Genomic DNA, 27,473 nt, shown 5'->3' on the forward strand with positions numbered 1-27,473 from the left:
CCACTGTGAAAACTTATGCTATAAGGTGTGGCCTGTAAGATTCAACTGTTTGTCCAATCTGAAATCTCAGTAAAATAACATGAGCCTTTCAAAAAGCAAGTTCAAAATCTAGCAATTTATTGTTGCAATTACTGTTCAAAGGATTAAAATACTGAAGGCATTCATAATTCAATGTTGTTCCTAGATTGGAGTCTCTTCCTTCTGTTGCTCCACTGAATCTACCATGGTTTGAATTCTCTGTCATGCTGCTCCCATTATTTGAACTCATGACTACTTATGCCAATAATGAATTTAAGTCTAATTTTGATGCTTGAAATATCTCATGTCTGAGGTCATCAGTCACCATGTAAAATCTTGTCAATCAATGAATGTCAGGAGACTTTTGAATTGGGGTGGGGTGGGGGGTGGTGGGGGGGTGCTCACAGCTGAATCTAATCCTGTTCCCATATACACATGAGAAAACCTGAGAAATAAAAGGATATTTGACTCGTCAACCCCGTTCCACCCGGAATCGAGGTATGTTTATTCTGTCACTGACTTTCCTTCCACTCCACCTGTTGAGCCCCCATTTTAAGGGACACTAATTTCCTTCCCTGATTGCCTCTGGGGAGGGAGGAAATTTAATGATAGCAGTAGTGTGAACCGTGTCTCAATCTCACTTCTCCACAATTATAAATCCCGTTTGTTTGTTTAAGGTGCCAATTGACCCCACATTAATTCCATTCTTTGCCACATTTCAACTCGTCTGTGGAGAGGGAGAGGTTTTTTTTCCCTAACTTTTAACCGGACTAAAGACTTGGGAATTTTGTAATTGTTTACTTGTACATCCAGAGAAAGTAAGTTGCTGCTTGTGCCTCCTTTCATAAATGAGTCTTCTAAAGCCTGGAACCATCCTAGTCACTCTTCTCTGAACTGAACCCTTTCTGATGTCTCAGTATCCTTTTTTAAATAAGGTGACCATAGTTCTGAATTGGCCTCACTATTGATTTGTACAATGCCAGTCTATCTTGCTCTGTTGTGTAGTCCAGTACCCTCCACATGACATTAGCTATATGTGGCTAAAATAAACACTTAAAATATAAAGTTAAAAGGAAATTTCAACACCAATTCTGCTCATCCAATCTTCCAGTTTGGCATGCCCCATTAAAGGAAGGATATAACAAGAATGGAGAAGGTGCAGTGGAGATTCTCCAGGATGGGGGAATCCATGGTAGTGATTCAAAATAACTAACGCAAATGTCAGATGAAGTGAAACTGTGTGTGCAGTATTGAGAGAAATGTTTGACCTTCTACTTGGTTTTATTCTTTCCTAGTTACCTGTTTCCTGATGGACGCAGTCAGAATCCAGATCTGACTGGTTTGTGTGAGCCAACACCACATGACCATATCAAAGTGACACAGGTAGGGTATGTGAGTTGTCTGCTTCTGCTCTCTGGGGAGCTCAGTGCTGCTTTTAACAAAGTGACATTGATTCTTGATGCATCATGTTACCCAATCTTTAGTTCATCTGTAACCTCATTGAGTTGAAAAGCTTTTATAATACTGTCTGAGAGTTCTGTAGTGCCTTAGGTACATAGTCAGCAAGTTTTCACCTGTATTGGCTAGTTGCTGCGCCTGATTGAAGGGTGATGTCTGCTTCTAGAGGTCCTCTACAGTGCTTTGCCAGGGTATTCTTAGCCTTCCGTGCTTCATTTTCTAGTTCACTACCATTTCAGTGCTCAAAGCGTAATTTAGCATCCTGAGCATGTGAGCCCACTTCTGCTTGCCAGGTTGACTGATTGGCAGCTGCTTCAGTTATCTCTGCTTGAGGAGGGCATGTTGCTCATGTCTTCCCTTGTTGATACTTGAATATAATCATAATATTAACTATCTTGTGCTCACTCACTGTTTCAAGCCCATTTGTTTCTGAAATTCTTCTTCTTTTCTGACTGACTGCCATCCTTTTATAATTTTAGACACTGCTATTATATTGCCCTGTGATCTACATTTTTAATGAAAAAAGAGCAAGGTTTTCAAGTCTGTCTTCTATGCATTTCCTCATAGCAGGCAGCATCACAGTACATCTGTATTGTACCCTCTCTCTACCCTCGATATCCTTCCTATAGTGTGGAGTGCAACACTGAACACAGTATTCTAGCTGAGGTCTTTTAGCTTTTATATAAGCTCATCATTACTTCAGCTTGTATATTCTATACCTGTTGTGACCAAACCTAGAATTCTGTTAGCTTTTTTTTTTACAGCTTTGCCACCTTTACTGTCCAGTGAACCTGTCCCCCTAAAGCCCTCTGCTCTTCCACAGCACTTAGCCTACTTCTATTTAGTGTATAATTACTGTTTTTTTTAACCAAACGCACACTTACTGACATTAAATTCCATCTGTCACTTTTTAGTCCATTTCTCAATCTCATCAGTGTCCCTTTGCAGTTTCCTTGATCTTCTAAAGCATTAACTATCCTTCCTGTTTTGATATCTGCAAATATCAACACTGCTCCCCCTAGGCCTGTATCCAAATCTTTGATGTACACATTGAGCAGAAGTGGCCCCAGAACTAACCCTGTGGGAAACCGCTACCTGCTTCCACCCACTCTGAAATAATGTCATTGTACGTTGCCTCTCTGAAATGTGGCTGTAACATGCTCAAATGATTTTTAATTAGTGAATGCAATTGTGACCTAATCTTGAGGTTTAGATGATTATAAACAACTTGGATGAAACCCTTAATTAGGTTGCTATCATGTAACCATTTACAATTACCTGTACTCCCACGTATCCATTATTCAAAATGCAGCTTGCAGTTTTGATTTGTGCAGAGATTGCAGTGAGCGTGGAGAAAATGGGAAAATGGTCCTTGCCAACCTCCCATCGTTATGGAAATGAGAGTCCAGCACGCACATCTGTGACACTCAGAGCATGCACTCTGTCAACAAAAGGCAGTTCCATCTGCACCTTTCTTATTTGTATCTGTGCTTACTTTTGTGGTGCTTCTCTTTCACAGCTCTATCCCAATTTTTTTTAAAAAGAGGGGAATTAAATGTTTTTATTAGAATGTTATATTCACAACGCATCATACTTGTGGAAAGGTAATTGATGGAGATATGTGATGTGACTGAACTATCAAGCTAGCTCAGTTGGTAAAGACAGCGTGTAACTAAACTATTGAGATCCAGATTCAGTCTGTGGTCTCCATTATCGTTGGCCTCAATGTCTCAGACTAGGAAGGGGGAAATGAACCAGGGTTCATATCTACTCCTTGTTCACTGACCCCTGGAAATTGTATGTGGTCACTGGACTTTGGTAAGATTTCCTCCTTCCCCCACTCACTTTTCAGGCTCGCACATAAAGAATGGTTGGCGGTTGGCACCTGTGGAACTGCATCAAAAGCAGATGGCACTGTCTTGAAGGGAGAAAAGTAAATAATTAAACTGTTGCAGTATTCAATTTCACCAACACGAAGATATAATTCTCATTTCTTGGTTTCTCCTCTCCAAGGAACAATATGAACTGTACTGTGAGATGGGCTCCACCTTCCAGCTCTGCAAGATCTGTGCAGAAAATGACAAGGATGTGAAAATTGAACCCTGTGGTCACCTAATGTGTACTTCCTGTCTTACAGCCTGGCAGGTAGGAGTCAATGAGCTGGAAAGGCCATTACCATGAGTAATTTATACATGTGTTCATGCAATTTCTCATTGAAGATGTTTTGTTGTCACTTTCACTTTCTTCCTGTTGTGTGTAGCAGGTCACAGTAATGCTGAATACAGATAGGAGGGGTACTGTAAATGTCAGTCATAGTCTGTCTCTGCTTACTTGGTATAATAAATTAAAAATGAAATATCCTCACTTGGTGGTTCAGTGATTACTAACTGTACTGATAGTTTAGCAGATTCTTTGCAGTGTAGTTTTCATCAATTATTTTTTAACTGACTTGTTTCTTACATTACCTCACTATATTTACAGGAAAAGATGCTGTCGAAGAATGTATCTTTTTAATTGAAACACTACTTTTGTAATTATTTATAAAGTGATTTTCAGATTGTTTATCTAAATCACAATTTATAAATAATCAGAAAATCACATCATAAAAAAGTATGAAAGTAGTGTTTCAATTAAAAAGATACATTCTTCTACAGTACTACAGTTAGTAATTACTGAACTAAGTGAGGATATTTCATTTTTTGTTATCATACGGTTTACTTTAATTCTTGATACTTCAGTCATCTTGGAATGTGTTTTAGTCTAATGATATCAGTGGTAGAGTCCTTCCAATCTTGTGGTTTTGGATTGAGGTAGTGAGGGAAGGGGGAGTGGAAGAGAAATGATAACCTGGATGCCGTGCCTCAGTGTGTGCTGGAGCTCCCCAACCTCTAGTCGTCTACTAATGTAAAGAGGAGGAAGAATCAGAGACAGAAGCAAAGTGAACTCACCTTTTCATTGAGACTGCTCAGTAAGGACTATGGATTTCAGCGGTTTCTATACCGTTATGGTTTTGTTCCCTTTATCAAGAATACCCAGTTTTCTTTTGCCCACATGGTTTCACAGAGGATTAAATAATATACTGCTGCAACTCTTTACTGCTGCAATTATAGGCCTCTAATTTGGTGCTGCAACAGTAAATTCTTCCACTGGTTTCGCAGACTTTTAACCAGATCTGGGGATAATGAATGACATTTAGAATGGTTCAGTCCAATTAAAATGACCAGTGTCGCATTCTCAAATGTGTCAGGGACTACAGAAATAAACGCCCAAAAGAAAACAAATTGAAGCTTATTTCGTATTCATTGAATGTTTTAAAAAAAAAACTCTGGTACTATGGGCTCAATTTTCCCCAAAGCTTTTTTTTGCCGTACTTGAAGAGTTGCGCTTCTTTTTTTTGGGGCCCAAGTACCCCAAAAAAAAATGTTCTAAGTTTCTCCGTTGGATTTCTTCATTTTGGCGTGGCCTAACCTGTCCTTTAGTTTTAGGGGTGGAGCCTTGATCTGCGCCAAAAAGATCAGGTTGCCACGGTAACCAGGGACACAATGCGAGCTGAGGCTGCAAAGTGAAACATACAGCCAGCTCCCAACATATTAAAATACATTGCATCAATGTAAAAACATTAAATACATTGCATCAACTTAAAAACATATTAAACTATATTGCAGCAACTTACCTCCAATTATTAAAGCTGGTCCCGCTTCCTGCCCATGGCCCAGGCCGAAGGGCTTGTCGGTGTGTTCCCCTAGCCCTGGCCGAGTGGTCTCCTGGTCTGCTCCCGCCCCGAGCCCTAGAAGGGCTTGACAATGCATACTTCTGCCCCTAGCGCAGGTCGAAGGGCTTGCCCGTGCGCTCCTCTGCCCCTATCCCAGGCCGAATGGCCTCCTCCCTCCCAGTCCCCACACCTAACTACACCCGAAAGGCTTCTCCCAACCCCCCAACCCCCCCCCCCCCCCCCTCTCGCGCGTTCTCTCGCGCTCTCCAGAAGGTTTTTCTGCCGAGGCCACATACGCTGGCCTAAGCAGAACTGGAGTAACTCTCAGTTGGCCAAACTTGCCTAAACGGCCAGAATTGCCGCAGGTGGCAGGTTACGTCCCCTTTGGCTGAAAAAAAAAGTACCTAAAAAAATCGTAACTAACTGAGTTATGCTGGTGCAAATTGATTGGGGAAACTGTAGGTTTTTAAACTTAGGCCAAAAAAAAATGGCGCAAATCCCTGGGGAAAATTGAGCCCGATATGTTCTGTACAGTTAATTATGGCATGTTTTCCCATATAAAATGGTTGAGATCAAGAACTTAGTGTGTGAAGAAGAACTGTTACCAGGACCCCAGATGTTTAATTCCATGAGGTGCTGTCACTAGGATTTCAGTATAGCTTCATGCTAGGTATGCAAAATTCTACATAAATTATAGATGTCCTTAGAAACTTGGGTTGTATCTGGAGAGAACATACACCAGTGGTGAAGTGCTCGTGGTTACAAGTCTGTCACTCATGGAAGCAATGTCAAGAATTAAGAGCATTGCACAACATTAACATTGGTTTGGGTGTGATCTGCCCAATGGTGTTTTTGTATATGGCCTGGTGACAACACTGCTGTGAAGTATGTTCCAGTTCCACTGCACTGCCTTGAAAATTATTTTCACAGCAATGACCGTAAAGCTACAGTAGGAATGTGTAAAGCACTGCGACACAGCCTCCGGGCCTTTGCAAAGAGACTTGCTTGTAGGAGATACAGCTGACTAAATTCCATATGCTCCGTCTAGGAATCCGAAGGTCAAGGTTGCCCATTTTGTCGCTGTGAAATAAAGGGCACTGAACCAATTGTCGTAGACCCCTTTGACCCCAAAGATGGACCAGGTCAAGCCCGCTTAGGAATGGAGGCGATGTTATCTCTAAATTATGAGGATGAAGATGATGACCGTACTGATGAATTGTTTATGATGAACAAGCTGTCAAGTGCTAAGGTAACGACAACCTTTCGTGTGTGCATTTTTTTAAATCCTGTCCGTGAAACTTGCCAGGGATCACTGCTGAACTGCCATTGTTTGTGTAGCAGTGGCTATAATGATGGGAGCTATTGGATCAGCTTGCATCAATCAATCATATTTTTTTTCAAATAAAATAATTGTAATCAAATTTCAAAGAATAATGATTGTAGGAATGTTTGGAAATTTTACTTGCTGCTTGTACCCTTCACACTTTAATATTAAAAGGGGAAAATCCTTCTTGTCTGGGGTCTTGGGCATGTTTTTAGTCCAGACCAGAAAGATCGAGTATTTGACACATGATTATAATTTGGAATGTTGGGCTAACAGCAGATTGAAGATTATTGACCAAGAACCAATGTGCACTTAAATTACTAGTCCCAACTTCAGAAAGAGCATGGTCCAGACACTGGCATTGATTTTCTGTTAGATAGAGATGCTATAATGAGCTTCTAGATTGAAATGTCATTTTGTAATGCCAACTGGTGGTATGCAGAAACATAACTAGAATTATACAGCAGCAGCAATATAAGGAGAGATATTCTGCTTTACAAGGGTAGTGTAGTTAGTAAAATTGATAGTTGATAAATGTCGGATACATGGTTTGCCAATATGTGCTCCTGAATTGTGCCAGGAACGCTGAATAAGAAAATCTCCACAGCGTATTTCAGTGTCAAAGATTGATACAGTGCCACCCCGTGACACAGATTGGAAGCTATATGACTTGGATAATTGTTCTTCAAACAAGTGAAGGATAATAAAAAGCACGAAAGAAAGAAAAGTTAAGGGTATCTCTTCCTCTTTTCTCTCCACCCCCAAAAAATCAGTAATTCTATTAGAAAACCACTACTGTCTGATCATGCTCTTTCTGAAGTTGGGACTCGTAATTTTAATACACATTGGTGCTGCATCAGTAATCTTCAATGTCCTATTCAACTTGTTCCCTGTTGTGATATACCCTGTATATAGTTTAATTTGGCTCGATGTGTGCTAAAATAGTTGGACTCTGATAATTGGGATGATGCCACTTTTGCTGCTTTGTCCTCTGGAAGGGTGACAAAAGAGGCAATTTTATTAAGTATTTATCTAAAGTTAGTTTGTGATTTTCTTTGCTTTATACTGTGTGCTTTTTTTTTAAAGTTCTAAATGCCCTCCTTGCACCATGTGAAATCTTGTGATATCGAGGGGGAAGTTGTAATTATGCAGCGAGCAAATTTCAAAGTCATAGTTAAAATGATACTGTGGTTTCGACACATAGCATTGCACATTGTTGTGCAAATCTGCTTCCTCAAATAATTGTTGAAGTCTTCTTATTGATGCTAGAAATTTTTTTTCTTGTTTCGGGATTCATCCTATTACTTTGCTGTTGAAGTTAAGCTACCTTTACAGTAGATCAGGGGAGTCTCCCTGGTGTCCTGGCCAATACGTATCCCTTAGCATTTAGCATCACAAAAGGATGATCCGGTCATTATCGCACTGTTGTTTGTGGGATCTTGCTGTTCTCAAATTGGCTGTCGTGTTTCTTACATTTCAAAACGAGTACACTGAAGTACTTAATTGGCTTTAAAGCGCTTGCCCTGCGGTTGTGAAAGCTGCTATATAATTGCAACTTCTTTTGTTTTATTTTAATTGAGCAGTGGGACATTCCATTTTGGTCCTGATCCTCATCCCAATGATGCTGTGTATGTAGATGCTGTGTTCCTTACATTCGAGAATAGTCCCCAAGAATGGAAGGTAACAAACATAAACCCGCTATTTAAGAAAGGAGGAAGGGATAAAACCGGGAACTATAGGCCAGTTAGCCTGACATCAGTAGTAGGTAAAATTCTAGAATCTCTTATTAGGGACCTGGTAAAAGGGCACTTAGAAACTCATATGATTAGGCATATGAGTCAACATGGTTTTATGAAAGGAAAATAGTGTTTGACAAATCTGTTAATATGTAAGCTAGTAGGATGGATATGGGGAAACAGTAGGTGTAGTGTATTTGGATTTTCAAAAAGCATTCGATAAGGCGCCACACAAGAGGTTATTACACAAAATTAGGACTCATTGGATTGCGGGTAATATATTAGCATGGATTGAGGATTGGTTAATGGACAGAAAAAAGAGAATAGGAATAAACAGGACTTATTCGGGTTGGCGGGCTGTAACTAGCGGGGTACCGCAAGGATCGGTGCTGCGGCCTCAGCTATTTACAATGTATATTAATGACTTGAATGAAGAGACTGCGTATAACTTATTCAAGTTTGCTCATGATACAAACGTGTAAAAGTAAGCTGTGAGGAGAATGCAAAGAGACTGCAGAGAGATATAGACAGGTTGTCTGAGTGGGCATGAACATGGCAAATGGAATACAATGTGGGGAAGTGTGAAGTTATCCACTTTGGTAGGAAAAACAAAAAAGCAGAATATTTTTTGAATGGTGAGAGACTGGGAAATGTTTGCATTCAGCGGGACCGAGGTGTCCTTGTACATGAATCACCGAAAGTTAACATAAGGTACAGCAAGCAATTAGGAAAGTAGTCTAGGCCTATATTCCATAGAGTTTAGAAGAACGAGAGGTGATCTAATTGAAACATATACATTTCTTAAGGGGCTTGACCAGGTTAATGCTGAGATGTTTCCCCGTGCTAGGGAATCTAGAATACGGGGTCACAGTCTCAAAATAAACGGTTGGCCATTTACGACTGAGATGAGAAATTTCTTTACTCAAAAGGTTGTGAATCTTTGGAATTCTCTACCAGAGGTGCTGTGGATGCTCAATTGTTGAGTATATTCAAGACAGAGGTCCATAATTTTTTGGGAATGAAGAGAATTAAGGGATATGAGAATAGTGCGGGAAGGTGGAGTTGAGGTAGAACATAAGAAATAGGAACAGGAGTAAGCCATACGGCCCCTCGAGCCTGCTCCGCCATTCAATAAAGTCATGGCTGATCTGATCATGGACTCCGCTCCACTTCCCTGCCCGCTCCCCATAACCCCTTATCCCCTTATCGTTTAAGAAACTGTCTATTTCTGTCTTAAATGTATTTAATGTCTCAGCTTCCACAGCTCTCTGAGGCAGCAAATTCCACAGATTCACAACCCTCAGAGAAGAAATTTCTCATCATCTCAGTTCTAAATGGACAGCCCCTTATTCTAAGATCATGCCCTCTAGTTCTAGTCTCCCCCACCAGTGGAAACATCCTCTCTGCATCCACCTTGTCAAGCCCCGTCATAACCTTATACATTTCGATAAGATCACCTCTCATTCTTCTGAACTCCAATGAGTATAGGCCCATCCTATTCAACCTTTCCTCATAAGTCAACCCCCTCATCCCCAGAATCAACCTAATTAGCCTTCTCTGAACTGCCTCCCAAGCAAATATATCCTTTCGTAAATATGGAAACCAAAACTGCACCCAGTATTCCAGGTGTGGCCTCACCCATACCTTGTACAGCTGTAACAAGACTTCCCTGCTTTTATACTCCATCCCCTTTGCAATAAAGTCCAAGATTCCATTGACCTTCCTGACCTCACACTTTCCAACATTATACTCCATCTGCCAAATTTTTGCCCACTCACTTAGTCTGTCTCTGTCCTTTTGCAGGTTTTTTATGTCCTCCTCACATCTGCTTTTCCTCCCAGCTTTGTATTATCAGCAAACTTGGCTACATTACACTCAGTCCCTTCTTCCAAGTCATTAATATAGATTGTAAATAGTTGGGGTCCCAGCACTGATCCCTTTGGCACCCCACTCATTACTGATTGCCAACCAGAGAATGAACCATTTATCCCAACTCTGTTTTCTGTTAGTTAGCCAATCTTCTATCCATGCTAATATATTACCCCCAACCCTGTGAACTTTTATCTTGTGCAGTAACCTTTTGTGTGGCACCTTGTCAAATTCCTTCTGGAAGTCCAAGTACACCACATCCACTGGTTTCCCTTTATCCACCCTGTTCGTTACATCCTCAAAGAATTCCAGCAAACTTGTCAAACATGACTTCCCCTTCATAAATCCAAGCTGACTCTGCCTGACCAAATTTTGCTTTTCCAAATGTCCTGTTACTGCTTCTTTAATAATGAACTCCAACATTTTCCCAACCACTGATGTTAGGCTAACTGGTCTATAGTTTCCTGCTTTTTGTCTGCCTCCTTTTTTGAATAGGGGTGTTACAGTTGCAGTTTTCCAATTTGCTGGGACCTCCCCAGAATCCAGGAATTTTGGTAAATTACAACCAATGCATCCCCAATCCCTGCCGCTACTTCTCAAGTCCCTAGGATGCAAGCCATCAGGTCCAGGGGATTTATCTGCCTTTAGTCCCATTATCTTACTAAGTACCACTTCCTTAGTGATTGTGATTGTGTTATGTTCCTTCGCGCCCCCCCCCCCCCATAGCCCCTAGACTATCCACTGTTGGAATATTGTTGGTGTTCTCTACTGTAAAAACTGATAGAAAATACTTGTTTAGAGTTTCTGCCATCTCCATGTTCCCCATTACCAATTCCCCGGTCTCGTCCTCTAAGGGACCAACATTTACTTTAGCCGCTCTTTTCCTTTTTATCTATAGAAACTCTTACTATCTGTTTTTATATTTTGTGATCGTTTACTTTCATAGTCTATCTTCCCTTTCTTAATCATTTTTTTAGTCATTCTTTGCTGGCTTTTAAAAGCTTCCCAATCTTCTGTCCTCCCACTAGTTTTGGCCACTTTGTATGCCCTTGTTTTTAATCAGATAGCGTCCTTTATTTCTTTAGTTGGCCACGTTTGGCTTTCTTTTCCCTTGCACCCTTTCCTCCTTACTGGAATATATTTTTCTTGAGTTGTGAAATATCTCTTTAAATGTACACCACTGTTCATCAACCAACCTACACTTCAATCTGTTTTCCCAGTCCAGTTTAGCCAGTTTGTACAGTTTTGGTCTCCTAACTTGAGGAAGGACATTTTTGCTATTGAGGGAGTGCAGCGAAGGTTCACCAGGCTCCAGGATGATCAGGGCTGGGAACTCAACATCCATGGGTATTCAACATTCAGGAAGGATAGAATAAAAGGAAAAGGAGGTGGGGTAGCATTGCTGGTTAAAGAGGAGATTAATGCAATAGTTAGGAAGGACATTAGCTTGGATGATGTGGAATCTATATCGGTAGAGTTGCAGAACACCAAAGGGCAAAAAACATTAGTGGGAGTTGTGTACAGACCTCCAAACAGTAGATGTTGGGGAGGGCACCAAACAGGAAATTAGGGGTGCATGCAATAAAGGTGCAGCAGTTATCATGGGTTACTTTAATATGCATATAGATTGGGCGAACCAAACTAGAAGCAATACGGTGGAGGAGGATTTCCTGGAGTGCATAAGGGATGGTTTTCTAGACCAATATGTCGAGGAACCAACGAGGGGGGAGGCCATCTTCTACTGGGTGTTGTGTAATGAGAGAGGATTAATTAGCAATCTCGTTGTGCGAGGCCCCTTGGGGAAGAGTGACCATAATATTCGACATTAGGATGGAGAATGAAACAGTTAATTCAGAGACCATGGTCCAGAACTTAAAGAAGGGTAACTTTGAAGGTATGAGGCGTGAAGGTGCGAGGGGGATGGGAACCAATGCAGGGAGACAGAGGGAAACAAAAAGGAGGCAAAAACAAAAGACAGAAAGGAGATGAGGAAAAGTGGAGGGCAGAGAAACCCAAGGCAAAGAACAAAAAGGGCCACTGTACAGCAAAATTCTAAAAGGACAAAGGGTGTTAAAAGAACAAGCCTGAAAGCTTTGTGTCTTAATGCAAGGAGTATCCGCAATAAAGTGGATGAATTAACTGTGCAAATAGATGTTAACAAATATGATGTGATTGGGATTACGGAGACGTGGCTCCAGGATGATCAGGGCTGGGAACTCAACATCCAGGGGTATTCAACATTCAGGAAAGATAGAATAAAAGGAAAAGGAGGTGGGGTAGCATTGCTGGTTAAGGAGCAAATTAAGGCAATAGTTCGGAAGGACATTAGCTTGGATGATGTGGAATCTATATGGGTAGAGCTGCAGAATACCAAAGGACAAAAAACGTTAGTGGGAGTTGTGTACAGACCTCCAAACAGTAGTAGTGATGTTGGGGAGGGCATCAAACATGAAATTAGGGGTGCGTGCAATAAAGGTGCAGCAGTTATAATGGGTGACTTTAATATGCACATAGATTGGGTTAACCAAACTGGAAGCAATACGGTAGAGGAGGACTTCCTGGAGTGCATAAGGGATGGTTTTTTAGACCAATATGTCGAGGAACCAACTAGGGGGGAGGCCATCTTAGACTGGGTGTTGTGTAATGAGAGAGGATTAATTAGCAATCTCGTTGTGCGAGGCCCCTTGGGGAAGAGTGACCATAATATGGTGGAATTCTGCATTAGGATGGAGAATGAAACAGTTAATTCAGAGACCATGGTCCAGAACTTAAAGAAGGGTAACTTTGAAGGTATGAGGCGTGAATTGGCTAGGATAGATTGGCGAATGATACTGAAGGGGTTGACTGTGGATGGGCAATGGCAGACATTTAGAGACCGCATGGATGAACTACAACAATTGTACATTCCTGTCTGTCGTAAAAATAAAAAAGGGAAGGTGGCTCAACCGTGGCTATCAAGGGAAATCAGGGATAGCATTAAAGCCAAGGAAGTGGCATACAAATTGGCCAGAAATAGCAGAGAACCCGGGGACTGGGAGAAATTTAGAACTCAGCAGAGGAGGACAAAGGGTTTGATTAGGGCAGGGAAAATGGAGTACGAGAAGAAGCTTGCAGGTAACATTAAGACGGATTGCAAAAGTTTCTATAGATATGTAAAGAGAAAAAGGTTAGTAAAAACAAACGTAGGTCCCCTGCAGTCAGAATCAGGGGAAGTCATAACGGGGAACAAAGAAATGGCGGACCAATTGAACAAGTACTTTGGTTCGGTATTCACTGAGGAGGACACAAACAACCTTCCGGATATAAAAGGGGTCAGAGGGTCTAGTAAGGAGGAGGAACTGAGGGAAATCCTTATTAGTCGGGAAATTGTGTTGGGGAAATTGATGGGATTGAAGGCCGATAAATCCCCAGGGCCTGATGGACTGCATCCCAGAGTACTTAAGGAGGTGGCCTTGGAAATAGTGGATGCATTGACAGTCATTTTCCAACATTCCATTGACTCTGGATCAGTTCCTATGGAGTGGAGGGTAGCCAATGTAACCCCACTTTTTAAAAAAGGAGGGAGAGAGAAAACAGGGAATTACAGACCGGTCAGCCTGACATCGGTAGTGGGTAAAATGATGGAATCAATTATTAAGGATGTCATCGCAGTGCATTTGGAAAGAGGTAATATGATAGGTCCAAGTCAGCATGGATTTGTGAAAGGGAAATCATGCTTGACAAATCTTCTGGAATTTTTTGAGGATGTTTCCAGTAGAGTGGACAAGGGAGAACCAGTTGATGTGGTATATTTGGACTTTCAGAAGGCTTTCGACAAGGTCCCACACAAGAGATTAATGTGCAAAGTTAAAGCACATGGGATTGGGGGTAGTGTGCTGACATGGATTGAGAACTGGTTGTCAGACAGGAAGCAAAGAGTAGGAGTAAATGGGGACTTTTCAGAATGGCAGGCAGTGACTAGTGGGGTACCGCAAGGTTCTGTGCTGGGGCCCCAGCTGTTTACACTGTACATTAATGATTTAGACGAGGGGATTAAATGTAGTATCTCCAAATTTGCGGATGACACTAAGTTGGGTGGCAGTGTGAGCTGCAAGGAGGATTCTATGAGGCTGCAGAGCGACTTGGATAGGTTAGGTGAGTGGGCAAATACATGGCAGATGAAGTATAATGTGGATAAATGTGAGGTTATCCACTTTGGTGGTAAAAACAGAGAGACAGACTATTATCTGAATGGTGACAAATTAGGAAAAGGGAAGGTGCAAAGAGACCTGGGTGTCATGGTACATCAGTCATTGAAGGTTGGCATGCAGGTACAGCAGGCGGTTAAGAAAGCAAATGGCATGTTGGCCTTCATAGCGAGGGGATTTGAGTACAAGGGCAGGGAGGTGTTGCTACAATTGTACAGGGCCTTGGTGAGGCCACACCTGGAGTATTGTGTACAGTTTTGGTCTCCTAACCTGAGGAAGGACATTCTTGCTATTGAGGGAGTGCAGCGAAGGTTCACCAGACTGATTCCCGGGATGGCGGGACTGACCTATCAAGAAAGACTGGATCAACTGGGCTTGTATTCACTGGAGTTCAGAAGAATGAGAGGGGACCTCATAGAAACGTTTAAAATTCTGACGGGGTTAGACAGGTTAGATGCAGGAAGAATGTTCCCAATGTTGGGGAAGTCCAGAACCAGGGGACACAGTCTAAGGATAAGGGGGAAGCCATTTAGGACCGAGATGAGGAGGAATTTCTTCACCCAGAGAGTGGTGAACCTGTGGAATTCTCTACCACAGAAAGTTGTTGAGGCCAATTCACTAAATATATTCAAAAAGGAGTTAGATGAAGTCCTTACTACTAGGGGAATCAAGGGGTATGGTGAGAAAGCAGGAATGGGGTACTGAAGTTGCATGTTCAGCCATGAACTCATTGAATGGCGGTGCAGGCTAGAAGGGCCGAATGGCCTACTCCTGCACCTATTTTCTATGTTTCTATGTTTCTATGTTTCTATGATGCTATGAGGCTGCAGAGTGACTTGGTTAGGTGAGTGGGCAAATGCATGGCAGATGAAGTATAATGTGGATAAATGTGAGGTTATCCACTTTGGTGGTAAAAACAGAGAGACAGACTATTATCTGAATGGTGACAGATTCGGAAAAGGAGAGGTGCAACGAGACCTGGGTGTCATGGTACATCAGTCATTGAAGGTTGGCATGCAGGTACAGCAGGCGGTTAAGAAAGCAAATGGCATGTTGGCCTTCATAGCGAGGCGATTTGAGTACAGGGGCAGGGAGGTGTTGCTACAGTTGTACAGGGCCTTGGTGAGGCCACACCTGGAGTATTGTGTACAGTTTTGGTCTCCTAACTTGAGGAAGGACATTCTTGCAATTGAGGGAGTGCAGCGAAGGTTCACCAGACCGATTCCCGGGATGGCAGGACTGACATATCAAGAAAGACTGGATCAACTGGGCTTGTATTCACTGGAGTTCAGAAGAATGAGAGGGGATCTCATAGCAACGTTTAAAATTCTGACGGGTTTAGACAGGTTAGATGCAGGAAGAATCTTCCCGATGTTGGGGAAGTCCAGAACCAGGGGTCACAGTCTAAGGATAAGGGGTAAGCCATTTAGGACCGAGATGAGGAGAAACCTCTTCACCCAGAGAGTGGTGAACCTGTGGAATTCTCTACCGCAGAAAGTTGTTGAGGCCAATTCACTAAATATATTCAAAAAGGAGTTAGATGTCGTCCTTACTACTAGGGGGATCAAGGGGTATGGTGAGAAAGCAGGAATGGGGTACTGAAGTTGCATGTTCAGCCATGAACTCATTGAATGGCGGTGCAGGCTCGAAGGGCCTAATGGCCTACTCCTGCACCTATTTTCTATGTTTCTTACTCCGCCCTCATACCTTCATAGTCTCCTTTATTTAAGCTTAGTACGCTGGTTAGAGATCCAACTTTCGCTCCCTCCATTCGGATTTGAAATTCAACCATGCTGTGATCACTCATTCCAAGAGGATCCTTTTACTAGGAGCTGGTTTATTAATCCTGTCTCATTACACAGGACCAGATCTAAAAGAGCCTGCCCTCTGGTTGGTTCTGTTACATACTGCTGAAGGAACCCGTCCCTTACTCTACGAACTCCTGCTCAAGGCTACCCTGATCAATTTGATTTGTCCAATCAATATGGAGGTTAAAATCACCCATGATGATTATTACAAGTCCCCACTATTTCCTGGTTTATCCTCCAACCAACATAGTTGCTACTGTTAGGGGGGCCTATATCATAGGCAGTCCCTCAGAATCGAGGAAGACTTGCTTCCACTCCTAAAGTGAGTTCTTTGGGAGCTGAACAGTCCAACACGAGAGCCACAGACCTTGTCACATGTGGGACAGATATTTGTCGGGGGACGGGGGTGGGGTGGCACTGATTTATCACACGCTCTTTCCGTAGCTGCGCTGACCTTTTCACGCTCAAAAAGGAGATTTGAAGAGCTCAACACCCTCTCGGATGCACTTTCTCCATCTAGGGCGGTCTTCGGTCAGGGTCTCCCAGGCGTCACACTTCACCAGGGAGACTTTGAGGCTGTCCTTGTAACGTTTCCGCTGCCCACCTTTGACTCATTTGCCAGGAAGGAGCTCCGCATAGAGCAGTTGCTTAGGGAGTCTCGCGTCTGGCATGGCCGAAGGCTGCGCTGGCGCACTGGAGGCGATGTTGAAGCTCCGCATTAATGTCTGCCTTTGTTGACAAGAGGCTCCCGAGGTATGGGAAGTGGTCCACGTTGTATACTACGTCCACCAGTGACTTTTTCCCCTTATTAATCCTTATCTCCACCCAAACTGTTTCAACATCCTGATCCTTTGAGTATATATCGTTTCTCACTATTGCAGTGATTCATCAATAGAGCTACCCCACCTCCTTTTCCTTTCTGTCTGTCATCTGGATTGTCAAATGCCCCTGAATATTTAATTCCCAGTCCTGGTCACCTTGCAACCACGTCTCTGTAATGACTATCAGATCATACCCATTTGTCTCAATTTGTGCCGTCAACTCATCTATTTTGTTACAAATGTTACGTGCATTTCGACAAAGTGCCTTTAAGTTTGTTTTTTTACCCTTTTTTCCTGCTTGTTTCCTCTCTCCTTCAAACTCACTTTCTTTATTTTTGCTTTCTAATTCCAGCTTTTCTCCCTTCCCTACTGAATCTAGTTTCAGGTTCCCATCCCCCTGCCAAGCTAGTTGAAACCCTCTCCAACAGCACTAGCAAACACCCTGCGAGGATATTGGTCCCGGCTCTGTTGAGGCTTGTACAGGTCCCACTTCCCCCAGAAGCAGTCCCAATGCCTCAGGAATCGAAAGCCCTTCCGCCTGCACCATATCTCCAGCCACGTATTCATCTGCTCTATCCTATTTCTGCACTCACTAGCTCGTGGCACGGGGGGTAATCCGGAGATTAACTACCTTTTTGAGGTCCTGCTTTTTTAATCTCTCCCCTAGTTCTCTAAAATCTGCCTGCAGGACCTCATCCCTCTTCCTACCTATGTCATTGTTACCAATGTGGACCACATCCTCTGGCTGTTCATCCTCTTTCCCCCCCCCCCCCCCCCCCACCCCCCGAATGCCCTGCAGCCGCTCAGTGACATCCTTGACCCTGGCAGCAGGAAGGCAACATACCATCCTGGAGTCACGTCTGCGGCCGCAGAAACGCCTGTCTGCTCCCCTGACTATGGAATCCCCTACCACTGTTGCTCTTCCATTCTTTTTCCTCTCTTCCACCCCCCCCCCCCCCCCCGTGCAGCTGAGCCACCCGTGGTGCCATGGACTTGGCTCTGGCTATACTCCCCAGAGCCACCATCGCCCCCACTGGTACTTAGAACAGAGTACCGGTTGGAGAGCAAGATGGACTCAGTGGACTCCTGCACTTCCTGCCTAGTCCTCCTGTTCTGTCCAGGAGTCACCCAAACCCTATCTGCCTACACACTCTTAAACTGTGGGGTGACCACCTCTAGAAACGTGCTATCCACGTAGCTCTCAGTCTTGCGGATGCACCGCAGTGCCCCCAGCTGCCGCTCAAGCTTCAAAACACTGAGCTAGAGTTGGTGCAGCTGGAGACACCTCCTGCACACGTGGTCGTCCCGGCTGCGCAAAGCATCCAGGATTTCCTACATGCCACAGGATGTGCAATCCACGGGACTGAACTGCCCTGCCATCCTTCTAGTTACACTCGTAACTATCCAGTGAACTAAATTCTAAACCTTAGCAAAACACACCCAGCAACTACTCAGTGAACAGCTGATTTAATGAACTGGTTCTCCTTAGATAATAAGGATCACATACTTTACTTCCAGTTCTTTCTTACTTACAACAATGCCAAATGTTTCCTACCGAAAGAACAGAAAAGGATAAAATACTCACCAATCCACCAGCCAATCACTTACCCGCCTGGCTGTGACATCGCAGCTATGATATTGAATGGCGGAGCAGGCTCGAGGGGCCAAATGGCCTATTCCTGCTCCTATTTCTTATGTAGCCTAGAAAGGCATGCCGCAAAAATAGCATTTTATACCCTTCCCCCTGAGTAGGGATGAATGAACCCTGACTTACCGTAATATTGGCTTTCAAATATAGGCATAAAAAGAACAAAAACTGCAAGTACTGGAAATCTGAAATAAATGATAAATTGTATTTTGCAGTGGTCCTGGTATGGTGAGGAGTTGTTGTTGGTCTCTGAGTTATATACGTCTTTCAGTGGAAAGTGGCTACCCTATAAAAGATTACATTATTTACATTCATCAGATATGATTTATGCTGCATGATTGGGATGCAAGTTGTATCTGATAAATTTTTGTCATGTATTCTGTATCGCCAAGAGGTGAAAAGTAGTATTTAGATGCATTGTACTCCTTTTTAGTTAGTTTCAGTGTCGCTGCAGGCAGTATACGCACCATGTCGGCTACCATTATGTGGTGTGGGTTTATACTTTGAACATTTTGTCTTCAAACAAGTTTTCAAAGCAAAAATATTTTCAGTAATTAGATTATAATGTGTGACATCTCCATGAAAAATCAAAATGTGAAAGATTAGCTCTAATGGTTTGGTGGATAAAGATGCTTCTCTCTCTAATACTTAGCCACACAGATTCAACGTTTCCAGGTTTGATGCTCTATATTGATCTCAACCAGGGTGGTAGTCTGGATGCTACGATTGACCTCGGCACCTCTTGGGTTAGGGAGGAGAAAAATCAGCCAATGTTCCTGCTCCTGATTGCTATCCAGTGACCCCGGCTAGAAATAGCATGTAGATTGGGCAGTGACAGGATTGGAATGGTCTAATAGTTGCTCCCAGTCATGCTTGAAAAGTCTACTGTTACTCACCGTCTTAGCTCACATGAAGATTGTCACTTGCATGAGTACTGGAGGGCTGCCGTAACCCTACAAGGCTTGGTGTGTCTTCCAAGAGAGAAAATTGGGAATTATTTTTCACAAGAAAAATTAAAATTTCAACATTTCATGCGTATAAATGACATACACCACTTTGACTTTCTTTCAGTATCTGGATTTTCTTCCCTCAAAATACTTTAAATTCTAGATTTTAAGTCTAAATTGGATATGAGCTGCCTCTGTCCCTGTTGTGTTGCCTCCTGTGATCTGAAACTAAAATTTTTCTTCAGTTTCCTCATAGTCCTCGGCTTGGAGTTTGCTTATTTATGTAGTGGCTCACTGCTGTCTTCTGGTGAGGAGGAAGAGTAACAGCTGACTTCATGATAAGTTCTCCAGAGTAGCAGCTCTTTTTTGATAACCAATCCAATTAAAGCTAATTAGCATACTTCAGACTGGAAATCTGGGGAAATTAGTGTAATTACTAATCAACACTTTAAAAATATTTTAAGTATGCACAGGACTCAATTTGTACCAAAAAATGTATTTAAAGCAACTTGCGCACCTTTCACTTCTAAGGCTTTTTAAAATGGAGCTAAGTTGAATGATTTTCTACCTTTGAAACATTTAGCAAACATTTGAATATCTGCTTCCTGGAAGCAAGAAAACCAAACAATGAGGTGTAGGAGCTGAACAATGTTACTGACGGATCACTGTTGGAATGTGAGGAGTATTGAATAATTCCTCAGCACACAGAGCCCATTACCCCTCTTGCTCTCCTAATTCTACCTGTTAAGTGCTTGTAAGTTATTAAATTGAAAGGTCTTCAGTCCCTTTTATTTAAAAAAAAAAGCCCCACAGCAACTATGCAGTTAACAGAATCAAGCAGCTTTTCAAAGCCAAACCATTACAAGCACAGATGATGATCCTTCGGAAGAAAATACATTTTCACAACGTGACCCCCTTATTTTACTGTGAAGTAAGATATTACTGTGCCAGCTTGCCTCAGTTGGTCGCCTCTGAGTCAGTAGGTTTGTGGTTCAAAACACACTTCAGGACTTGACTACAGCATCTGGGCTGAATTCCAGTCTATATTTGAAGAAGAGCAGGGAGCATTCTCCTCTCCAACTTTCCTTTCTTAACCAGCACCAAAAATAGATCCATATGGTTATTCATTTATTTCTGTCTGTGGGATGTTGCTGTTTGCAGTTTGGCTGCCAGTTTTTCCTAATAAGTCACTGCATTTCACAATTCATTCTAGCGACTCTGAGGAATGTGGTAAGGCACGATTTAATGCAAAGTTTCCGTATTAGCGCATCTGCTCAAATACTAATTCACCCACCAATGTTTATTGGATGAGCCTTTAAAGTAGTTTCCTCCCATTCCCTTATGGAACTCGGGCTTTTTATTTGGCTCCTCAGCAAGCAACTCCACTAAAGCTTCCAGTACATAATCAGGTGTTCAGTCTGGATTATAGTGCCGGGTCTCACTGTTGACAAACATTATTTCTGCTAAGCATTGATGGATAATTTTCCAAACAATAATATTCACAAAAGCTGAATGTAGTCCTGGTTATTCACATCTTGCTTTGTCAAGCCCCTAAAGTAGTCCAGTACCATAAATATAAAAGCCAAGATCAATCACTAACACTTCACATTCCACATGTGATTATTCAAAGTATTTATGGGTTACTGACAGTGTAACTGACTTAGCCATGTGCGGTATTGTGTAAGAGCTGCCCACCACTTCCTCCTGAACTGGTGCAGATGGTGTGCATAAAAATAAGTGTATGATTCATTAATTTAAAAAAGCACTCTACTCAGTTTAATATTTACAAAATATTTGGGATTTTTCCAGATTTGGTTCACTGTAAAATCTACATTTTAGGTTGCATTTAAATGCAGGATCTGGATTTGTATACCAGTGTGAATTGCAGCCTTTTCAGTAAATGTTAAAGATAAAATAGGGCACAACCTCTACACTAGAATGATGACTGAACTAGATTTCAAGATTGATATTGGCTTTTATATTTATGGTACTGGAGTACTTGGAGTTGTAGAACAGTCATTTCCAATTCACTACAATGCTGAAGATGGTACGTAAGCAGGAATCCACTCGCAATCTCGGGACTGGTTTGCATTGGAGCAGTGGAAGTAAAATGCTCAGCAATTTGTGAGGGGCATCAAAAGTACAGATCCCAAGCTGTTCCATATCGTGCAGTTCGGGTTCCATGTGCGGAATGGTCGGGTCCATCCGCAACATTAGAATGGCAGACAGCTTTGCAGGATATCAAGTTTGGAAGAACCAGTGTAAATCAGCTCTCCAGCCCCACAGGGAACTTGGGAGTGATTTACTGTTTGCTTTGTAAAGTATAAATGTACTCCTAGAGTATCCCCATCTTAATTTGTACAAAGTGAATTTATTTCTTGTAGAAATTTGTGATAATTGGTTATGTGGCAGCATTTGAGCCAGAGCTTTTGCTCCTTTTGAAATTGGAAGTGTAGTAACCTGTTTAGGCAGCTTCACACTGATGCATTTTTCTCTTATGGATTTGCCTTCCAGTTTTCTCTTGACACATCTGCCCTGACGACTCGTGCTGGGGTAGAGTACCTCATCTTGTCGCTGTTGCTGTTCACTATATGTGAGCAGCACGGTGAGTGTTGGTGGGCTGTCAGCTCAACACAGCTGAGCCTGATGCTGTTCTCACTTGGCATTCACCTTTGGAAAATTCTTGGGACGGCGAGCGTCGCTTGATGTCACTTCATTCTCCGCCCCCCTCCCTGTGGTCTGTGGTTGTTGAGGGAAACTTTTTCACTGCCACCCTCAGCTGATACTCAGCCAGAAAATCATCCTGTTTTTAAATTCTGCCATACTTCACCCAGGGCTCATTCTCATTTAAGTAATGGTAGTGTCCTCAACTGGGAGGGTCTTGGGGAGAGTGCTTTGTGAGAAGTAGATGTTCTTTTATTGCTTGCTTTCTTTATAATTTATAGATGGAAAATGTCATGACAAGCATGAAATGCTGTAACTAAAGGGCTAAATAACAGAGAAGCATTTGCGCAAACTGAGTTGGTTGTGGAGTTCCCCTATAATAATGTGAACCCAGTTATTCTGTGTACTGCTGACTGTAGACTTTCCCTGCATTGTCAGCATTACATTGCGGCTGTTTACAAAATCAGCATGTCAGTCGGCTCTCTATTTTTTTTCCTTTACTTCGTGTTTTAATGCAATGTCAGCATTTTATCACCAAGTGTTAAAGATGGGTAATTGACGTGATCAAGTTCTAGGGCTTGTCTTGCTCCTGCTAATTATATAGTGTTCTTAGAGTTAATTAAATCATTTTGTGCCTTTCTTCCTCTTTCCATGTTTCTGGTCTCCATGCACTATTCCCAGGGCGTCAGGAAGCCTGCTCCTAGACCTCTATCAATGCCACTCTGTAAAGGGCACTGACAATGTTCATTAATGACTTGGGGCAGAGAGAACTTGTTGATTCTCTCCTGTTTTCCATGGTACCTGGGTGCCATTTTGCAGCTTTCCCCCATCAGCTCACTGGCCATGGTGTCCCAACATTTTTAGCATCTGCACTGCTGTACCATTGGTGTCTGGTTGTTGTTTATACTTCTTTATCTTGGTTCCACTGTTTACATTGTATAATTGATTCTTATGTCCTTCAAATATTTAAAGTTTAATTTTATTGCTTTCTTTATAATTTATAGAGTCCCTTCTACTGGAAGTTCTAAAGTCGTTCCACTTCGATTTTCTTGACTGATATAGATGTGTTTAGTTTTCCGTCCTTTCTTTGTTAGGGTAGTTAATTTATTCTTTGCCCCTATATTTGACTACCTGTGTCCCTTTTTATTTTTATCCTTTTTTCACAATGTTCTTTTCTCTCCTGAAGGTACTGACTGGGTGCCAGCTGCTCTCCATGTGTGAGCCTAGATGGCGAGAGTCAGCAGGCCATCTGCCTGTGGGGGTAATCCCAGTCGATCCTGGTGCTGTCCTCTCCCCATGACCACTGATGTGCTCTTTTCTTGCACTCAATTTCCCCCTGTCCTTCTGACAATTCCTTGATTTTGCTTTTATGGAGAAATAGTAACATGTGTACTGTATTGCAGAAATGTACAACAAGACTGCTGATATTGTGTAAAAACGTTCTGCGCTAGAGACCTTTTCACAATGTTCCTTGTGAGCATTGCTCACTATATTAGTTTACAATTTGTTTCCTGAACAGATTGAGCGTCCACCGTCTCCAGTCACCCCAGCTCCCAATTCTGCGCTTCCACCAGTTCCTCCTCGGTTAGACCTGCTGCAGCATCGATCACCCACTGTGTCCAGTGCACCTAGCCCTTGTGTTTCACCCAAGGTAAGGGACTGTTTTATTGGGATGATATTGTGTGCGTTTATAGAGAACACCACTGGGGCACAGTGGGTTGGCTTATTGTCGCAGCGTAGTGGTCGAGCTGGGATTTACATCTGTAATTCCTGGTGTGATGAGTTCTTGGTCTTCATCTGACTGTCAGTGGTAGGCTCTAAGTATGGATGCAAGCCAATACCAGATAAAGATAGGTAGATATCCAGCCTAAAATGTGTAGATTTGGTAGAAATATTCCAATATAAGATCAATGGCTGCCATGTGTCCCCGTTCCATGGAATACAATAAAAAGGTGTGGCTAAAGTGGGAAAAAATAGTTATCTGCTCCATTCCTACCAAACCCTCTTCCTGGAGGGAGAAATAGCTACCAGCATAGATCCCCGGAGCTGATGCTCCCTCGCAAGCAAAACATTTCTATCCTTCATGCCTATAAATATAAGATAGTCACCAATAGGGAATTCAGGAGCAGCTTCAACTCAATTACCCAGAGAGTGGTGAGAATGCAGAACCTGCTACCAAATAGAATGGTTGAGGCGAATAGCATAGATGCATTTAAAGGGAAGCTAGATAAACAAATGACGGAGAAAGTAATAGAAGGTTATCCCTGATAGATGAAGAAGGGTGGAGCATAAACACCGGCATGGACCAGGTGATTCAGCCTAAAATGTGTAGATTTGGTAGAAATCTGTCCTGTAAATTCTATGTAACCTCACACTTCCCCATATTGATCTCTATCTGCCACATTTTAGCCCAATCACTTAATCAGTCTATGTCCCTTTGTAACTCTTTGCTTCCATCTACACAACTTGCTGTTCCTCCTAACTTAGTCTTATCTACAAACTTCTTTATACAACTCTCTCTTCATTCATTCAAGTCATATATAGTGAAAAGCTGAGACCCCAATATAGAACCCTGGGAACACCACTTATCACATTCTGACAATCAGAGTACATACCCTTTATCCCCACTCTCTCTCTCCTACTTCTCAACAAATTATCAGCCCATAATCCCAATATCTCCAATTCCATGCGCTCTAATTTTTGCTAATCTCTTTTGTGGAACTGTATCACATTCCTTCTGGAAGTCCTTATAGATAATATCCATAAACACTCCTCTAAATTGTTAGACAGCTTGTCCTACATCCAGTTCTGGATGAACAGAAATTTTCTCCAGTTGAATATTGGGAAGACCAAAGCCATTGTTTTCGGTTCCCGCCGCAAACTCCGTTCCCTGGCCACTAACTCCATCTCTCCCCCAACTTCTGTCTGATGCTGAACCAGACTGTTCGCAATCTTGGTGTCATATTTAACCGTGAAATGAGCTTTCGACCACAAATCCGCAGCATAACTAAGATTTCCTATTTCCAACTCCATAACATCGCCCATCTTCGCCCTTGCCTCGGCTCATCCGCTGTTGAAGCCCTCATCCATGGCTTTGTTACCTCTAGACTTGACTATTCCAATGCACTCCTGGCTGGCCTCCCACATCCTACCCTAGAGGTGATCCAAAACTCGGCTGCCCATGTCCTAACTTGCACCAAGTCCCGCTCACCCATCACCACTGTGCTCGCTGACCTACATTGGCTTCTGATTAAGCAACGCCTCCATTTCAAAATTCTACTCATTTTCAAATCCCTCCATGCCCCTCCCTATCTCTGTAATCTCCTCCAGCCCCACAACCCCCTGAGATGTCTGCGCTCCTTTAATTCTGCCCTCTAGAGCATCCCTGATTATAATCGCTCAACCAGTGGTGGCCGTGCCTTCTGTTGCCTAGGCCCCAAGCTCTGGAACTCCCTGCCTAAATCTCTCCGCCTCTCTTTCCCCCTTCAAGGTGCTCCATAAAACATACCTCTTTGACCAAGCTGCACTAATTTCTACTTGTGCGGCTCCGTGTCAATTTTTTTAATCTCACAATACTCCTGTGAAGCACCTTGGAACGTTTCACTACGTTAAAGGCGCTATATAAATACAAGTTGTTGTTGTACACCTTATTAATGACCTCACACAATTCAGCGAGATTAGTCAGACGTGACCTATCCTTCGCAATCCATGCTGACTCTCTATGATCAGCTCAGATTTGTTTAAATGCTCAATCAATCTGTCCTTGATGGTCACAACTAACATTACACTGGCAGGTCTGTAGTTTCCTGGTTTCTCCCTCTTTCCTGTCTCAAATAAACATTTGCAATTTTCCAATCCAAGGGCACAGTTACTGAATCTAGAGAGCTTTGGCAAATGATGACAGATACATCTGCCATAACCCCACCTGTTTCTTTTAATACCCCAGGGTGGAAATCATCAGGTCCTGGCGATGTTTCTACCTTAAGTCCCATTATCTCCTCCATGACCATTTTTTGTATACTTATATTAAAACCACTGTTCCTCCCCTTGACTTATTTTTAGGTTCCCTTGCACCGCTAGTATTTTCTCCTCGTCCTCTTCCTCTACTGTGAAAAGGGATACGTGCTCAATTAACCAGCCTGCCATTTCTTTATTAAATTAGCGAGTAGCGATTGGGTCCCTCAGAATTCAAGTTTTCAAAAGCTTCGATGCTTCAGGAGGAAGGAAAGCCAGTGGGAAGTGAGGAGTTTGAGTTTTAAAGACTGTCCAGGGAAAGAATGAATTAAATTGGGAGACTGTGAAATGATACTTGATTTCAATACCTTGGGCTTGAAAGGGAGAGGAAAAATTTGTGGAATAATCTATCTGGTGCATCGGAACAAAAGAGGATATTACCGAAGAGCACTGACCCCATAATAGTATCAATTACAATTTAGAAAAGCAAGGAAAGCTGTTATGGATAGCGGCTGGAGGGATTATCTATGAGATGGTGAGCTTTTTCTTGTCTCATGTCCAGCAGTGTTAGAGAGACACTAGAAGAGCCTCCCGAGACATGGGACCAGTATTCTAGTCTCGAATGGTTGAGTTGTTGAAGGGTAAAAGTGTTTGGCGTGATAAAGAAAACTGGCCTGCTTGGAGACACCTTCGACAATGAAGGGATTGTGCGAGTTCCATTTAAGGTCACGCGATAGTGAGATCAAGAAAGTCGGCAGTAAAAAGACCAAGGGAGACCCATCAAAGGGGAGAGGTGGTAACTGTTGGACTTAGAAATATGAATCAGTTGCCATTGAAGAATTGAACAAAATGAGGTTTTCATTGCCCCACTGAAGGGCATGGAGTAGATGTAGTGTATTACTGAGAGAAGTGTATTCTGGCGAGTTGTGATGTGAAGGAAATTGATAACGCTACACCGGAATTGCAGCACGTTGTGATTGTGAAGCTGCAAGATAATTACAACCATTGTTCCTGTTTAAGTGAAGTAATGGTGTCAAGTGGCAGGATTTATATCAACCCGGCTTGCTTGGGGAAGTTGTGGTTAGGATGTGTGTGTCAAAACTATCGACTCGAGAGGCCCAGGTCTGGTGGCCTATTTGGTTTGTGGCAATGAAAAGTATAAAACTATTATGTTTGCATTAAATTACAGGCTGGAGCAAATGTGTGAGCTTGACCACTTGAGTGAGTGATGTGTGTGGGGAGCAGGGGAAACAGTAGAGGGAACAGAAGGCTGCTTATGTTTGCTGCATAATAGTTGTCACTTCAGCTTGTGCAGTAGTTGTACAGG

At 42.6% G+C, this 27,473-nt stretch overlaps 1 protein-coding gene across 1 annotated transcript in view; it reads left to right on the top strand.

The window, feature by feature from the left end:
• cbl (Cbl proto-oncogene, E3 ubiquitin protein ligase) overlaps positions 1-27,473 on the top strand; it is a 201,684-nt gene that overhangs the window by 146,313 nt on the left and 27,898 nt on the right. Inside the window, exons 7-10 of the mRNA XM_070894563.1 lie at positions 1,314-1,401; positions 3,490-3,621; positions 6,237-6,437; positions 23,712-23,843. Coding sequence (XP_070750664.1) covers positions 1,314-1,401; positions 3,490-3,621; positions 6,237-6,437; positions 23,712-23,843 — 553 coding nt within the window. The remainder of the gene's footprint in view (positions 1-1,313; positions 1,402-3,489; positions 3,622-6,236; positions 6,438-23,711; positions 23,844-27,473) is intronic.

The sequence above is a fragment of the Pristiophorus japonicus genome, chromosome 11 (assembly GCF_044704955.1).
Source record: "Pristiophorus japonicus isolate sPriJap1 chromosome 11, sPriJap1.hap1, whole genome shotgun sequence".
Lineage (NCBI taxonomy): Eukaryota > Metazoa > Chordata > Chondrichthyes > Pristiophoridae > Pristiophorus > Pristiophorus japonicus.